At 37.0% G+C, this 17648-nt stretch overlaps 1 protein-coding gene across 12 annotated transcripts in view; it reads right to left on the reverse strand.

Moving 5' to 3' along the window:
• FRY (FRY microtubule binding protein) overlaps positions 1–17648 on the reverse strand; it is a 251433-nt gene that overhangs the window by 72289 nt on the left and 161496 nt on the right. For all 12 annotated transcript variants that reach the window (XM_030042562.2, XM_030042563.2, XM_030042557.2 and 9 more), the window contains 12 exons: positions 16599–16854; positions 15310–15492; positions 14338–14424; positions 12311–12570; positions 11797–11986; positions 10911–11035; positions 10667–10724; positions 7298–7389; positions 6925–7097; positions 4794–4954; positions 3837–3947; positions 1653–1807 (listed from right to left, as the gene is read on the reverse strand). In XM_030042562.2, the coding sequence (XP_029898422.1) occupies positions 1653–1807; positions 3837–3947; positions 4794–4954; positions 6925–7097; positions 7298–7389; positions 10667–10724; positions 10911–11035; positions 11797–11986; positions 12311–12570; positions 14338–14424; positions 15310–15492; positions 16599–16854 (1851 nt within the window). The remainder of the gene's footprint in view (positions 1–1652; positions 1808–3836; positions 3948–4793; positions 4955–6924; positions 7098–7297; positions 7390–10666; positions 10725–10910; positions 11036–11796; positions 11987–12310; positions 12571–14337; positions 14425–15309; positions 15493–16598; positions 16855–17648) is intronic.

Genomic DNA, 17648 nt, shown 5'->3' on the forward strand with positions numbered 1-17648 from the left:
TTTGGACAAAAGACACTATCTCTGACATGAACATTCCCAGATGTTAGACAGTTCTATCAAAATTGTTTTCAATGAGTAAACACGAAAAATTGCTTCAAAAAGTCTACTATCTATAAAGTCATCATTAATTCTAAGGGTAAACATATTAAAAGTGTTAACTTAACGAGAATATTGCTACAAAAGCAATTCCCGTGTCACAATATTTGGATTTTCACTATGTAAGTTTCTGCTTTCTCATGATGATTTGTAAATGCACCTGATTCAATTGTGAACCATCACAATGGTTCATCACAAGTAGATGAGAGCTACTGTGCTCCTGGATGGCTGCAGAGTGCCTATCTGGACATTTTAGTGTTAAAAAATATGGCAAATAAAAGCGTGGCACGGGACATTCTTGGTAATTCTGAATACTAGCTGTAATCCATCCTCTACGCTTGGTCTCTTTGTCCTTCCTCTAAGTTTAAAAAATAATAATAAAAAAGAAATTAAGGGAAGTAGCTTCTTTGTAGAAAGATGGACATCAGCAATGAGGTACATTACTGCTCATTTTACAAGTAGTTTAAGCAGCAGCCTCTCTATACATGTTGATAGACGATAGAGGAAAAACTGCTAACAGCTTTCAAATATTAATAAAAATCCTCAACTTGATAGAAATTGGACTTTCCCTTCAAAGTAAATTATGTAGATCATACTCTCAATTTTTACTGTGGGTATGGGAAAGATTAATTTTTAGGACACAGTGGCATAAGTAACACAATCCGAGGAAAAAAGACTGGCTGACAACCTTATATGTTTATGTGTTCATTAAACAAAAAAAAACCTTAAAATAACTGGATTTGCAAACACAAAATTCCATTCATATTTTTAAAAGCTCAGTATAATGCAGTCTATACCTAGTTGTTCCTGTAAGAACAAAAAGTTTTTACAGATAAATTCTAAAATACTTGACTTGTTTGGATTTGCTATATCCCAAGTACTTCTCTGTTGAACTATGCTGATCAGACATCTTGCCAAATTATTTTTTGTCAAGAGTAAAATTTTCAGATTTATTTTAATATGATGCAAATTATCTTCTTTTTTTAAGACGTACCATTGAATTTCTCTACGAATTTTGTCTTGAAAAAACACTAAAAAAAAAAAAGGATATATTTTTATGAAGGCCTGACACAAAAGCAATATTTGTGTTTGTGTCTTCATGTAGCTTGTTCTTGCTTAGCATTAGCAGCAATGGTGATACCAGCCTACAGAAAAGGAACTGGTAACCAAATCAAATGAAAGCCACTTAGAAAAGAACAAAATAATGTCTTTCAAGCTAATAATATTTAAAACAATTTTCCTTCTATAAAATAAATTAAAAACAATGCCAAATCTTTTGAAACTAGATTTATGACCTAAGTTCAAAGTAAAGTGTTGTGGTTATTTTGTTATCTTCCTGAGCAAATTTCACAGATTTCAAATAAACATATAGTAAGAGCATCTTCTAGCAAGCACATCACTTTGTTTTCAGAATCACAGAAAGAGAGTGATACAGTCCCCAAGAATTGTCTGAGAGAATATAACATAAGAGCGTGACTAATAAATTCTTTACAACACAAGCCGAACCTCCAGTTTTCTTTACATTTGAAAGTGTAGATTAATAGATTAATTAATACCTGCTTCCACACACAGTTGCAATGGCTTTAAAACATCCAGAGGCAAGCTGGTATGATCCAGTATAACATCGATCTATAGCCCAGTTGAAGAGATTGATTTGATCAGGATTCAGTTCTAGCAACAGGACTACAACTTCACAGCCAAGCTGATGAACCTGAGCACATAAATACATGTCAAAATATGATGGGTGAGATCAGACATGTTCATTCACTACAATTCTTAGAGTGACATAGGCAAAACAAGGGGAAAACAGAGTATTCAAAATAAGTAAAAAGAAATCAGAATATTTATCATAAATTTATTTTAGGGATAGCAGAGTTGAGATGTGACTCAGTTTCCAATACTCCTCATTTGAAAGAAAATTGTATGTACATGAATGAAATAAATTTTCAAAGGAGGTTTCCAAAATTAAGCACAGAAAAAAGCGGAATCTTTGCAAAACCTAAGACACTTGATAGGTGTTCTTGGACAACTTCCATTTGTATTGGTGAACTGATTTGTTAAATGTTTATTTCCTACTTCATGTGAGTTTCATAAAGTGACACACTTTCATGTTTATCCTTCTTTTGACTAACACAGAAGCAAGGCAAAGACAAATACCTTTTACGAGCCTGGGGGTATGAAAACTTGTTTGCTTAATCCAACTACATCAAGCAATCTAACAACTCTCCCTACAGACCTTGTATCCCCTAATGCTGGTACCACCACTACAAAGACATCACAACTAAGGCTTGGACTGTGCCTTTGTGTTCCTTCAGTAGAGGACAGTACTGGAACACCAAACACAAATGCCTATTAATATTCTGTCACCAAGTATAGGTAACTACTTGTAAAGACTGCAAATGATATTTGATGATAATGGACTGGGTAGGATCCTTCTCATCTCAAACTGAACTAGTTGTATAGGCAATGCAGTTTAGTTACAGTCCTTCATTACAATGATTAATCGTGAATTATAGCGATTAGCTTAGGGGAAACAAATTTCATCTGTCATATCCAAATTTTGAATTTCAAGGGGAAAAGTTAAAAAAAGGTAATCTTTTTCCCCAGTTATGTTATGAGTGGTATATACTAATGATCAATTAGACATGGTGATATAATATTTGTTGATGATAATGAAAACTTGTCAGGAGAAAAAGTGTAACTCTTCCTGTCTCTTGTTCTGTGTGTTTTCTTCCCACATCCATAAGAATTTCAACTATACATATCACTTACTTACACATTATCTTTATAGCTCCATCCCTACCAACATTCAAAAATCTTATCTAATTTCTGAAAGATTTTCTCTGTAGCTATCCCTTCTTCCTTCTAATTTGTCCAACCTTTTGTTTCCTAATCAATTACCATTTGTACAGCCTGTATCCTCTAGCTGCAACCCAAGCCTTTAGGTTTTGCTGTCTGTATTTTTTAGCAATCACAGTCACCTGTGCTGGTATGAGACTTTTAGGGAGAACAGTAGGTCAAAGTGCAAGATACCACAAAGGGAAAGATCATTGTTCTCTCTCTCCACTTGATGTAAATCACCAATCTACTCCTCCTTAATCAAAGAGATAGTCCAATCAGGTATAAATACAGAAATACAACTGGGTAGTTACAAAGTCAAAACCCATCTTCATAGAAATGGAAGAAAAAAATTGCAAGAATAGTCTGTTACATACATGTTCTTTAAACAGAAAAAAAAAAAATTTCTTTCCTCTCCTGAATCATTTATCCTCTTGACTTCTTCGGAAGATCTACCCACTCACTTTCACTCAGCTTTGTTTCACCAGCATCTATGTTACCAAGCAGGAAGGGATTTTACATTCTTATTCCACAGAAACTTGAAGCAGGTGGGTGGAAGTACTCCAAATAGAAATACAAATATTTTTGAGCTTGTGCCATTTTCAACCTTTCTTTTTCAGCAGATGAAAAGCCTAAATTTCTGTTACAAGCAACACTGAGCCATAAGGCAATTTTTTTAGCTTATTATTTACCTACATTATATTTCCAGGAATAGTAATTATTTTACTGTTTAAATGCTTTTAAATTAATTACACTTTTGTATTAGAACCTTGCATAAAGCTATTGTCTCCCGCTCGAATTAGAACATCTCACAGTCACAGTTCTTACAGTCACAAACTCTTTACTCACCCAGTACAGAGATTAAAATTATTCATCAGTGTTGCATTTTCGTGAGTACTTACACGTAAATCTTGACAAGCCAGAATGTTATCAAGCCATTTGTAAAGATATCCATCAGGGGAAAGACCAACATTATCAAATACAGGTCCACAGCAGAGCACAGCTGACATGGCCTAAAAACACAAGAAACTTTAGTTACACAAAAAAAGTAACAAGAGTGAACCTTCCAGAATGATTTGAGCCCAGATCCAGGCTAACAGGACTGCCACTTGTTCTTCTTTTTGAGGGAACTATGGTGAAAATGCTAACAGCTGATTCTGCTAGAATTCAATAATTATGTTGCTATAGATGTTACTGGATTCAAGATAATGCTCGGTTTGAGCATTTTGGAAGGAATACTATAGCCCAGTTTCCCCATTCTTCAAGATATGTTTTGTCATTTTACCCAGTCTTCACAAATCAAACTACAAAAACAATTAAAGTACACAGATGTTTCAACAGCATCTTTCTGCAAAAATTAAAACTGTTTTATACCAAGCGATGCATCTTATATAAGTACATAAGCTATTATTTTCCCAGCTTACTTATGTGGGGGAGTTGCAACTGGTTTTGCCACAGAAGTATTTTATTATTATTGAGCATGTCTCCAGGCGAGCGTGGGAGACAGTCCTCAGATGTGCGTGTGATACTGAATTGGTACTATATTTAATTGCAGAGCCTAAGATCCTCTCACTGAATCTGAAAACCTGTTAATTAACAGCTAAGTAAAATTTTAAAATGCGTTCTGGTTTTGAAAATAATTAGCCTTGAAAACTGTCTACAAAGAAACAAATGTGTAACTCCAGTGGCTCATACTGCTACATTCTATGATACCACTGTACACATACATACGAGTATACAAGTTTGCATCAAGTATGTCAATTCAAATGTCTGTGAAATAAAAGGAAATAAACCTCACAGTTACTTGTATTTTGACTGGAAAATTGCTGTTACTGATTTTGACAGTGAAACTTTAATACCTTTAATGCACAATACTGGTATCTTGTAATCTGATGATTTCTATCACTGTAACGGTCCAGTGGTGTGAACATAATACTGAAAGGTCCAGCCCACTGGCTGAATAAGATGAACAGGTGATGCCTCAAGCTCTGCTGAGGGAAGAGAAATCTCCTGTGGTGAACTAAGTGAACAGAAACAGAAATAGCTGTGATTTGTTAATGTTAAATATGCATTCATGTGGCAGAGTTGATGACATCAATTTCAAATTTCTACAAAAAGGGAGTTTTTCTTAAATGTTCAATATACACTTACTCCAAAGTATCTAAGTTCCTTTTAACAATCTAATGAAGTGAATAAGATGCACTGTATTTCTAAGAACCTTCAGTTCTGAATTAATGTGTCGTTACACAAACATGTACATCTGACTTCAGAAACAGCATGCAAGAAACTAATTATAGAATCAGGCTTTTCACTGCCTCTTGCATTCCTTTAGCGGCAAATATTTACTTGTTTTTTCCAATCCTTTAAATGCAAGCCCAAACAATACATATGTCTTATTCTAATACAGTAATAGGTAAGGACAAGAAATAAAAGAAACTTGGTGCCTGCTTGTTTATGACAAAGATGTGGAATATTTTCTGAACAGCTAAATTACCTGAGCAAATGAAAAATATCTATGAATTCTTAACCACATGGAGAGAAAAAAAAGAGAAATCTTTTAAACAATAGTTTTAATTCCCTTAAGCAAGACATGATGGCAGATGCGGTACTATGTTTATTAAAGAGACTGGCAAAATGCTACTGGCCAATTATTTTTCACCTAGAAGCTGTGCTGGAAGCCAACAAAGTCTAACTAGACAATACTAATGCAAATCAATATGAACAGTGGCTAAAGATGATAGATGTTGACACAATAAACATTTGTTTGATAGGAGTTAAATGTTATGGCTTTGTTAGTTATTGATATATTTTAAAGCTGTCTTGTTAGCAGAAAATACATCTCTGAATTACTGAAATGCATCTGTTATTATTGTATTCTCTAAAAACATACAACATGGCTGTTTCATCGTGGAAAATTCACATTAACATGCAGACATTGGTTTTTGTGCCTCACAGAACATGAGAATGAATGCAAAGAGGAAGGCCTTTCCAAATACTCATGACAAAGTAACTACTAGAGAAATTCTGTATTGTTAATGAGCATCATTTAGGAGAGGAATAAAGGAAAGAAATTCAGTATTTTGTTTGTTATCAGCAGCTAAGAACTTGACACCACTCAGTTCAAAGAAGTTTTTTTTACTGCCTTAAATGAGAATAGCAGGGATGCCATTTTTTCCTTATTTTGTTCAACTATTATATAATTTTTATTTATGTTATAGCTGAAAGCAATTACACAACTTTGACAAAATATGCACACTGGAAACTTACGTGAAAGCATTGCCCATTATTTATTCCTTTACTTTACTCTTTTGAATTCTTTTGTATTTGTTGTTACCAATGCTGCTATGTCCTGTCCTAAATGATCTAGAGATAGCAGATTTGCATAGACGGAGGAAACTCCAGACCTTATCTTCCAGTAATTACACTGAGGCCTTTAAAGCAGACTTTTTCTTTATTTTTTGCTAATGTAATTACATTTCTGAAGTGATCTTGCAATATATAAAAAGCATGAAATCAATTGAAGAAATCTTTGCTAGACAACTGGAGTCAGGTAACATGGGATACAGCCTCAACACCTCAGGCAAGTTTTTCACTACATTTAATATTGTACATTTTCTGCACCTACCTATATGCTTCAAGGCCTGCCTGAGTTTATGAAAAGTCTGGCAATAAAGTCAAAGGGAAGAAAATAAGGCCTTATGTCAAAGAAATCTGGAGTCCCTAGAGATCACAGACAATTTCTTTGCTGGGCTTTTAAAGAGGTGATTCTTATATATGAATATTAAATACCTCATCAAGCTTTACTGGTTTTTATTTGACTCTTAATAGACTTTCGAACACACTTTTGTCCACATTCCCCTTTACATTCGTTATATGACAATTCAGAAGCAGTGAAAAAAGCACAGAAAAAAAAAAGAAATAAAAAATTACTTTTCCAATACATATATTAAATGAAATTTCATAGTATGTTGAGATAATTTAGCACCATACCTGGCACACACTGAATCAAGTTGGCAATCATTGCACTGAAATGTGCTCTCATATCCTTAAGGATTTCAACTTCCTTATCATTTTCAGCCTCCAGAAGCATGCGAGTCAGATCAACATACTCTAAGAACAAGGCTCCAAGGGCTAACGTATCTCTTTCTAAGGCTCCATTTGTACTAGCATAAAGGAAAGTTGTACGTTAATACAGAGTGACAGTGTAGTTATACTACAGCTTTCTGAAGAAATGCACAAAAATCTCTCCATATCCGATAGATTACACAATTCTTCAAACAACATGCTGACATAAACTCACTGTTGCAAACACTGAAAATTATTTCACTTAGAGATCTGTATTTATGATGAGTGATAGTCCTACCTGTCGCTTATAACACCAGCATCAGCAAGTAATTCAAAAATTCGCAGTAACTGCAGTCTTAGTAGATCTCGGCGTTCTCGACGTTTCTTGTTCTTGGAATTTAAAAAAAGAACCATTTTTTATATGCATAGGTGCATACATTAAGAAGTAGTAACTTCAGAAATGTCAGTACAGTAGTGAGATTTAAGAATTCCAGTTCAGGCATTTTCTTCATGAAGGAACTTGATTGCTTTGGGATACTTCATCATAACAGTGTGCTTATGCATCAACACAGAATTAAATACGATCAAATTTTTGTCTTTGTAATGATTCTTGATTAATTAACTAACTAATTAATATTCAAGGTTCCTGTGTCAAAACCCACGCTATCTTCTGGTAGCAGAGATATTCATGTTAGCTTAACACTATCTACACTGGGTGCTGGAAGCATTGTAAAGTGCAGAACAGATATCCAGACCCCAGGAAAATATTTTAGTGATTAGCCATTCTTGAACTTGGCAATGCTGCAGCTACATGATCACCCATGTTCAAGTTAGCTCCTAGCAGACACCGCTCTAGTACAGTCTTGGGTGTGTTGACAGTAGTGGTTGCGCACTCCGTTAACGCGCTCCTCCCATAGAACAGGACTGCACTGTTGTTAACTGGTTCACTGTATCTCATTATCTTCTAGAAAGCTGTCCTTTCTCTCTTCTATCTTCCCTTGAAAGAGGTGAATGCAACACGGCCTGTTCTTTGCTGAAGGGCTAAACTGACTTCTTTGTGCCCTGCATCTCCACTAAGCAAAAAGTGTGAGGTCAAAAAGCTGCTATTGCACTCAAAGAAATTTGCTGTCAGAACAAGAAAAGCTCTGAGAAAGCTCAAATTTTCCTCTTCAGAATGTAACAATGGCAATACTGAGTCAGATCAAAGGCTTATCTCACCTAGTACTCTGGCTCTGCCGACAGCCAGTAGCAGATGCTTGGGAAAAGGAAACGTACTTTCCCTGGTATTCTGACCCAGCACTGGCAGTTTGCACCATCCTAGCCAAAGGTTTTATTCAAATCATTATGCCATTTGATTTGTCCTATTCAGAGCGCTGTTCTTCTACCTTTACACCTTAAAGCTTCCAGGAAGCACACGTAGAGAACAAAGCAGTTTTATTGTAACACAGTACTTAACAGGCACAGCTGCCTCCTACAACGGTGTCAGAGGCGATCTGGCAAGCTCTGTGCCAGTGCCCACATGGCGGATCTTGTGTAACGTCCATTTTGGTTTACCCCTGCAGTTCTTGGCCGTGCTGGTAATTTTCTTCCTAGCCATAGCATATGTCAGTTCAAGGTTGTTATTTCTGATGTGTTGGATACCTGCCTGCCGACATGGAGGCCTGCCATGTTTTCTACAGCTACACAACCCATACAGTCACTCCTGGGTTTACTGGTGGCACTGCTTGCAGGAAGGTGGTCCAGTTCTTAATATCAGGAGCAATACAGGAATTAACACTGCAGTCTCTTGTTCTCATATTCCTCTACTGACATTTCCACGTGCTAAATTTGCTCTTAGAGCATACTCCAAACCTCTGCATTCTCGCAATTCCTTTCCTGAGGGTAGACTGGATATGTATGTCTCCAGAAAAGGCCTTTCGAGTCTAAATTGTCTTCAGCGGTGCGCGGGCAGAAACGCAGAGGCAAGTGGCTGCACTAATGTGTATTAATCCACTTCTGCCCAGTATCAAAACAAGTGACCTTCAAATCAATGACTTCATAGGGATGGAAGGCACACAAGTGAATTGAGGTGTGAAGCAACACAGAGGGGAAATGGTAGTGGATGTTTGCCAGACACAGAATTATTAAGACTTGTCCACATAAAACTTAACATGAATGAAGTACCCGCCAAGTGAATTAATTTTTGTTTATTTCCATACTGGGCACGGCTGAGAGCCTCTGTCCACCTATTAATGATTTAACTTCTTCCTGACCACCATTTTCTGCATGGCTTCTGCACCAAAGACTATGACTTGGCAGACGGGGACAGCACAGCAGGTCACCATGATGATACCTTATTGAAACCGCTGTGGAGGACAGAGTAGTGAACACACAGTTTGAAATTGCTTGAGGACCAGGTGAACAAGCCCGGGCAGAGGAAAGTATTAATGCCACAACATCGCTTTCTGTACGCAGCCGCGCAGACTTCTCAGCAGAGCTGCACGGACAAAATGGCTGTGTCTACACTGGTAAACAGAGGCAGGGAGCGTTCATGGCCCTAAAGTCAAGTAGTACAGGCTGCCTCCTATTCGCGCTGTTCCAGAAGACCTCAAGAAGGTTGGCTATGTCCATGTTGCCTAGACGGACTCATGCAGTGCTCTTCTGGCCCCAGGCATTATCGCTGCTTTTTTTTCTTACCCCAGACTGCCAGCTCTAACCCGAGGGCTGTGCTGCAGTGGTTCTGCAACTCGGCCTGCAGCCTGCTGCGCACAGGGAGGAAGGGGATGAGGGGAAGCAGAGCAGAGCAAAAGCAGCTGGGGCGGTTCGGAGGACTGTGTCTGGTGGCTTGGTGCCTTCTGGGGCTTATTCCTGGGAGGGAGCTACCTCCAGAGCCATCTCAGATTTGCATCTTGGAGCCAGCTGGAATGGTCCGAAACTGAGCCAGGGAGAGAAAATTGAGCAGAACGGCAGCTCGGGTCCAGTACTTAGGCTCTCCCCATGGCTTTCCCATTTAGCCGCACAGACGCATCCTGTGACTAAACTGCTTACTCGGACTACAGAGTCTTATCACCAGTGGTTTTTAAGAACAGTTTAGACAACATCTGTCAGGAATGACTGACACAAGGCTAGTTCATCCTCCCTTGGACAGACCGGATGGTCTGTTGGGATCCCTTCTAGCACTACTTTCTATTATAACAAAAGAGAGTACTATAATGAAGGTGAAAACACTGATGAATTTGTCAGTTTAATCTGTTTTATTTAGAATGAAAATATGTAGTCGATTGAAGGTGAAATAGATGACCCTGCCTACCCTGCAAATAAAAAGCACATCTGAACGCTGCTGTGAAATGTGCTTCTAGCCCAGCTGTGTTACAAGGTATTTTTCCTAGATATTGAAAGTGGATTTCCAACATATCTGAGTTCCATATGAGGAGGTTCCACATTTGACTGAAAATTTTTCTCTAATGTATATTTGGTATCACTGATAGAATTTAAATTAAACTAGGGTTTAATGGAATTGTTTTAACTTATGTTCTTATGCACAATTAATAAAATTCTTGTTGCACATGGAACTTAACTTGTTACTTAGTACAAAAGAATATCTTTGTATTTCAAAGAGACAGAATTACTACTTTTAAATTAATTTTGCAGTTTAAACAAACTAGTACATTTAATTTCTGCAACTAACCTCTGGTCTTCTTTCTAGGGCTTCTTTCATTAGTGGGTGAAGTTCTTCTACTAATTCCCTAAATTAAAAAAAACCACTTTGTAAACAAAATCTAGTCTCCTCTGAAAAGCATCAATGTTTTATTCAATATATAAAAACAAATGTCTAAAGTGCAAATAAAAATTTGAGTATATTTAAATTACAACAAAAATAATGCATTTGGATTAGAGGCAAATAATCGAGAATATAATAAGTGGGGAAGTACCTGAAAACAAGGGAATTTGTTCTTCCAAATCCTAATACAAGCGATTCTGTTATTTCTATGCTTTCAAGTCTCATCAAAGGCACTAGCTGCTTTAGTAAGACTCCAACAGATGGAGTTCCAATAGCCTAAAATATATTAAGAAATTATTGAAATTTAATTGTCAGGATAATCAATATTGAGTAAATACAATTTTTTTTACAAAAAAACATTGTCCAAGAATAAATATGTATTTTAAAAACATGCTGAAATGATTTTACAATTATGGGTTTCAATGCATGAGTCTAACTGGATGTCCACTATATCACAATCATCTCAATAAGGCCTAACAAATAAATACATCTGGGAAATCTCTTTGCTTTCATTCAGATTATTGTCATTTACTTAATTTGTTCTTTCATTAAAATATTCCAGTAATTGCATTTGTGGAGCTACTGCTCCTCTCAGGTTGTTACTACTTGAAACTGTATTTCATATAATATTCCTTCATGTCTGACAGTACAATGTTTATTCAGAAATCTGCCTTATTGCTTAATAATGTTCTAAGTTTACAAACTGGAGTGCTCTACAAGGAAAGAAAGGGGATGACAAACTAAAGTTCACTTCAACACATATGGCCAGAACTTCCATATTTTGAATATACATGACCCAGAATGCAAAAAAAAAGTAGTATTTTGAAAATGCCATGGCTTTTGCTAAATATTTATTGACACATCATGTTGATACAGATTATACAGATGTTTTAACTGTTTAATTATGTGCCTTAAGCAGTTTGCATATATCAAAATATTCTGCTAACTGAAATACTTTCATCAGGATATGATTTTGCATGTAGATGCAGTTTAAAACTCTCCTAAATAAATAATTTGTTTGAAAAAGGATGCATCACCTTATTATCGTAGTTCACTGTTCCATCAGGAGTGGTAGCCATGATCTCTGGTGTTGAAGCACGCAAGTGTCCTGGGCTCATAATACTGGGCTTTGCTACTCCAAAACAGAGAATAAGATAGTTTCTCCACAAAGTAACATAGTTGTCTCCACTGCTTGCAGTACTTGTTTTCTTTGCATTAACAGGAATACTAGAATTTAAAAATAAATTAAAATTATTAAAATAATTTCCCAGTCTTAATTACGCAGTATCTCAAAATATTTTAAAAGGGAATCAAACATGCTACGTATCCACCAGCTGCAATTCAACATGACATGATACATGGGAAAGATCAATGAAGGTAGAAAACTAGAGTCTTCTACCTTACAAGCTGCCATTTTGAAACTCAAAACTGAGTGTCTGGGTAGTACCTTGCAGGACTTATGGACTGATACTGAAACATGAGACTAAAAAAAGCTTGTATTAAAATCACATAACCCATAAAAATGAAAGTTAAGTGCAGATTGCCACTTACTTTGGATCCACAAGAGGCATTATCAGCTGTAGCCTCGTGAAAGCGTATGGCCAAGCATAACTGAGAGCTGTAGGACAATGTTTTGGTAAATTCTCCTGCCTCAGAAAACTGAAGAGGCAAAGAACCCATGGGTCTTTAACGGACTGTGCAAATATCCAGACATGGGAAGGACTTTTCACATCATAATGGCTATTTACTAGGACGGCATTCCATTCCACCAGCCACTGCAAATCCACGCTGTGTGTTAATGGGATTGCTGTCTACAGAAAGAAAAGACAAAAAATCACAGTGACAGTCATTTATTCCCTGCCATGTTCCCCCTCAGTACTTGTCTTTATTTTCAAGCTCCATGGCCAACTTCTGTTGGATTTTTTAAAGCAACACTTCTATGCTTCCCATCACATTGCCCTTTCACTCAGAAGGAGCTTTTCACAAATGCTGATAAGAGCTACCTCATTATTTCCCCTCCGGTTCTTCCTTAAGGCTCCTATTTACTGCGAGAGGCACAATAACTTGCCCTTAAACTCTACAATAACTAATGATTATGCTAACCAATATAATCTCATTGTTACTCTATTCTCTCTCCTTGCTGCCTGCACCCATCCATTGTCTCTTGTATGATGCTGCAGTCTTAATAGGTACAGACTGTCCTTATGTTCATTGTCTGCACAGCCGGACAGAGCCTTAGCCCATGATTAAGACTCCTACATGCTACGACAATGTGATAAATACCACTGCTATTAATAAATATTCTTCAGAATTCATCAGGGCATTTGAATATGTGTGTAGGGAATTAAGAGGCTGAAGCAGGCACTGAAGCAGTTTTAATCCACTTTAAATCCTGCTACCTTCAGTGGCAAGTAGGGTTCTCCTATCAACAAACTCTTTCTGTACTGTAATTTAAATTTTGTCTTAAGGAAACAACTTCATGAAATGAAAACTTAAAGACATGTATTTTGGCATCCTTATTATTCACCTATCAGACCTCAAATAGGACGTAACAGCTGCCCGCATCCACTGCTACAAAAGTAATTACTGAATTACCACTCCCTGCTGTACTTGTCAGAAACCAGGTACACAGGTAACACATTTGCTTTGCTATATTATTAATACATAGAATTAAAGCACGAAATCCAAACCTTCACCTGTAGAAACTGCAACACCAAACCCAGGTGCTGTTATTTCAGCTGAATTTCCTAATTTCTGGGTTACAGTCAGAATGTCTCTTGCTTGCTCAGTTTCTAATCCCTCAACTTTCCTGTTTTCAGCTGCACAGTGGCCCAACTTCACCGCCAGTTCCATCTCCCCTTCCTACCCCAGGAAAGGGCACTCATGGGGTAAGGACCGATTGTTGCTTTAAACTTAATCAGGCTGAAAAGTGCCCAAAACTTAGAGTTTCTGCTCTCTGGACAAGGGCACTAATCTCTAAGATAGTATGCAAAACAAGCTGCCCTATGTATCAGTTCTTCTGCTGATACTTTTTCATTCAAAATACTTACTGCATCTCCGCTTCCTCTGGTGGCACGTTAGGCACATTAAACCCATGAGAGAGCAAAAGCAGGGATTGACCCCAGCTGTGAATTACTCTAGAGCTCAGGCTTAGGTGTGCAGGCAGGGCCACTTCTGAGCATACAAGGGAGCTACAGCTTATTCCCTTCTGGAACAGATGATAGCAGTGAGTGACTTCCAAGCGCCCCAAGCATTAGGTGGTGCTGGAAATAAGACTTTCTCAATGGTTTTTTTGGATGCAGGTCACAGGTCCAGAATCTAGGTAGCTTTGATTATAAATTTTGTTATAATTTTTTTTTCTATAGGTAGCATCTTCTTCATCCATAATGTGATTTTTTTCATGGAACAGATTGTCTGGGACATTGTGGAGCTTTGGAGCTCTTGGGTAGATGCCTGGAGCCTTAAAGCTGTATGATTTCTTTGATTTCTAGCAGCTTTATTTTTAGCATTTCATGTCTGATATTTGTTATGTCCATGCGCTATGTAAACACTAGCAGTAACAGTAAAGTAGTACTTACTGAATCTGAAACAGCCACATGAATAAAACTTTCAAGAATAGAAGAACTCAATTGATCCATGACATCAATCATAGGCCTGTCATCATCCTGCATAACACAGAGAAGAAAAGTTAACTGCTCTACTGACCAAATTATTTCCCTTCTTATTTTTCTGATATAGGAAATAGAACCACCTAAAAATTGTGACATGAATCTAAAATGGCTAAAAAAATTCATTGGTAATGATGGGTGTATTTTGTCTTTTTCATATTAAGCTCAGAACCAAGTCCAGGCTGTGGTTTGAAATGAAGTTAATTTGTGGCTGTAGCTCACTGCTTACCAAACAAAAGCACGTATCAGAAAATCCCAAATGACTTTGGATAGCTGGTATCAAAACACTGAAAATTAGCTTACTGTTTATTAAAGCATTCCTTTGCCATGAACACACATATTTGTGTTCTTAGGCATTTAGATGGCTCACTGAGCTGTGACCGCCAACACACATGACTCTCCGTATTTCTATAACCATAAAAAAGACTTAGAGGTCTTTACTATACAAGGAAAATGTATGTGAATAATCTTAAGTGTGTCCTATGCTGTGTTTTTTCACAAAATGGTATGTTACAGGAATGAGTTTAATTTCCAGTACAAATTTATAATCCTGACAATACAAAAATGATCCAAGCAGTAAAAAAAGGTTTTACAGCATCTTTTACATTCACATCATGCCAAGAGAAAATATTAAGTTGCTATACATGTTTCCCTTCAACTTCTTGTAGAGGGTACAGTTACTAATGTTACATTGTTGACTACACAGAAAGGTTCGCAGTGCTAAGGCAAATAGAAATGGTAAACTCAGACCAAATGCTTTTTTAAAAACTAAGTGCATACCTGCTACACCACAGCAATTATCTTAAAAGCAACTGTAATAGCAGTTTTGAGCTTTATCTTTAGAAAATTTTAATTCAAAGTTCCAGAAAAGGAAAATCATACCTCTGCCTGGCCAAGGGCCAGGAATAAAGCACGGATCTCTCTGAGGATTAAAACAGCTAGTTTACGTGTAGCAACCTGGAAACTACACAGCAGAACCAGTGCAAATCCTTCGACTGCATGCAGTACATTAGAATAGGGGCTTCTTTCAGACTGTATCCTGTGGCTGGATCCATTTGGTATCAACTGTAGAACAGTGCAAGGGGGGAAAAATGGAGTGATGGTGTTTGAAAACCAGGTCTCCAAGAAATATTCTATTTAGCTAGGACATATAAAGAAACAAAATGCAGAGGCCATGTAAATGCTGAAGTAGGAGACTGACAGCATTCCCTCAAACAACCAAGTTTTGTTGCTTTATCTTGTTCCACAAAACCAATACATGAGCAGAGTCCTTTGTCCAAACCCCTCTCTCTAATTTGCAATTCAACCTACTTTGTTCCATCCTCCACTAAAAAAACAAATGGGCAGGTCAGACTGTGAAGACTTCACACTTTTTCTACTCCAGATAGTAGGGCCTCAGGTCCTTCTTTGATCCTGTAGCAGGCAACAGCTTAGGTAGGTGACCTCCAGAACCTAACCCCACCAGTAAAGTGTAACAATATTTACTGAAAAGTATGTGAGGATTTCTCTTTTCTACATTTTTTTGTAATACTATTATTACTTATTAATTACTGGTCCTCTGTGATATAAAGTAGACGTCATGCTTGCCCAAAGGAAAACATTTCCAATGTGACTGAGTTAGGAGATATGAAGCCTGAAAATGATTTCTCATAATGATAATATCTGTGGGACAGTGCAGATGGGAGAGGCAGAGGCAAAGCTGTTCAGTTCCCAGGAATGTTTGTAACACATGGAGATAGCAGGCTGTAGAAACAATCTGGTTCTTTGATGTTTTTGAATCAGCCAAATGAAACGACTACGGGAAGGGAAGATCCACTTCACTCTTCTCAGTGTTCCCACTAGCATTATCAATCAGTTTCAGTCCTGCGAAAACGTCCTTCTGCCACAACAACATACACATATTTCACTTTATGTGCTTTTGTTGATGTGCGTTTTTCAGTTTGACATGCATTCTCTTATGTTGCTCAACAACAGTAACATCTGCTGTATTACACAAGGACATAGCTGTCCTCAGAAGACACCTGAACTAATTACTTTAAAAAAATCTTATGTAGTGAATTCTTCTCAGGTGAGTAAATACAAAATACATAAACCACAGCAATACCAAGGAACATAATTTCTGCCTTCAATTAGTATAATATATTTAGGACACAGATCTCTTGATTTCATACCTCTGCAGATCTGTTTTTTGCCTGTTCAGAAGCTTTTCCCGGAGTGTGTATTACAAGCTTCCATTGTGTAAGCAACTGTAGCAGCAACTTCAGTGAAGTATCAAGAAGGGTATGATGCATATCATTCACTTCACGTAGCAGAAAATTAGTAAAACCAAAGAGTACATCCTCCCGCCAGTCAACAAAGTCAACAAGTAGACCCTGAAGAGAATTCTGTGCAATGTGTCGAAGTTCATCATCCATATGGATAGACAGCCTGTAAGTAAAAGAAAATGTCAGGTAATAAAAATCTAAGGAGTGTTTATTGTGGTAAGGGGCATATGCTTCTCGGTAACTTAACACTGATGGAAAATTCCCAATGACAATGTAAACTTCAGTGATGCTATCATGGTTTCATTATTACTGACCACAATTAACATCCTTAACCTGTTTTTATACTGTAATTCTTGCTACAACAGCACCTGAGCATATTAATGCATCCAAAAGAAGTCTTTGTTCCACTCCTAAAAGATAGTATCTTTTAAGAACATTATTTAGCGACTTTGCTGTCTCCCCGAACCAAATATACTTTTGATTTACTCACTTCTAAAATAACGTCTATTTAGTTATGATAACAAAAGGCTTACAGGTTAATACATAATGTCATAATTTATGTATTTGCTTACTTTCAATATAAAAATAAAAGAATCACAACACCTCAGCTGCTTAATACTTAAAATGAATCTTTAGCCAAGAAGCAAATCACAATTATTGAAAGCAAATCTTCAAAAGAAATAAAAGGAAGCATTTGAATTAAAAAACTGCTTTATGTTTTCAACAGCTTAGGATAGGGAAATGGGAAAAACAGCCTCAGGACTTTACATACTTTTAAAATCCCACCAGACACCCCCAAAGTCCTTCTGAAAGATGGTGCAATTTTAGACTCCATTTTCAGATTTTACTTCCTTCTGTATTTGCATCACGTTCAAGTTCTTTTCAACATAAAAATTCTTTATACTTTCTTTTGACACAAAAATTATCAAACAACTTCTCTGTTGGTAGCTTGGCAGA

This window comes from Aquila chrysaetos, chromosome 19 (genome assembly GCF_900496995.4).
Source record: "Aquila chrysaetos chrysaetos chromosome 19, bAquChr1.4, whole genome shotgun sequence".
NCBI classification, from domain to species: domain Eukaryota; kingdom Metazoa; phylum Chordata; class Aves; order Accipitriformes; family Accipitridae; genus Aquila; species Aquila chrysaetos.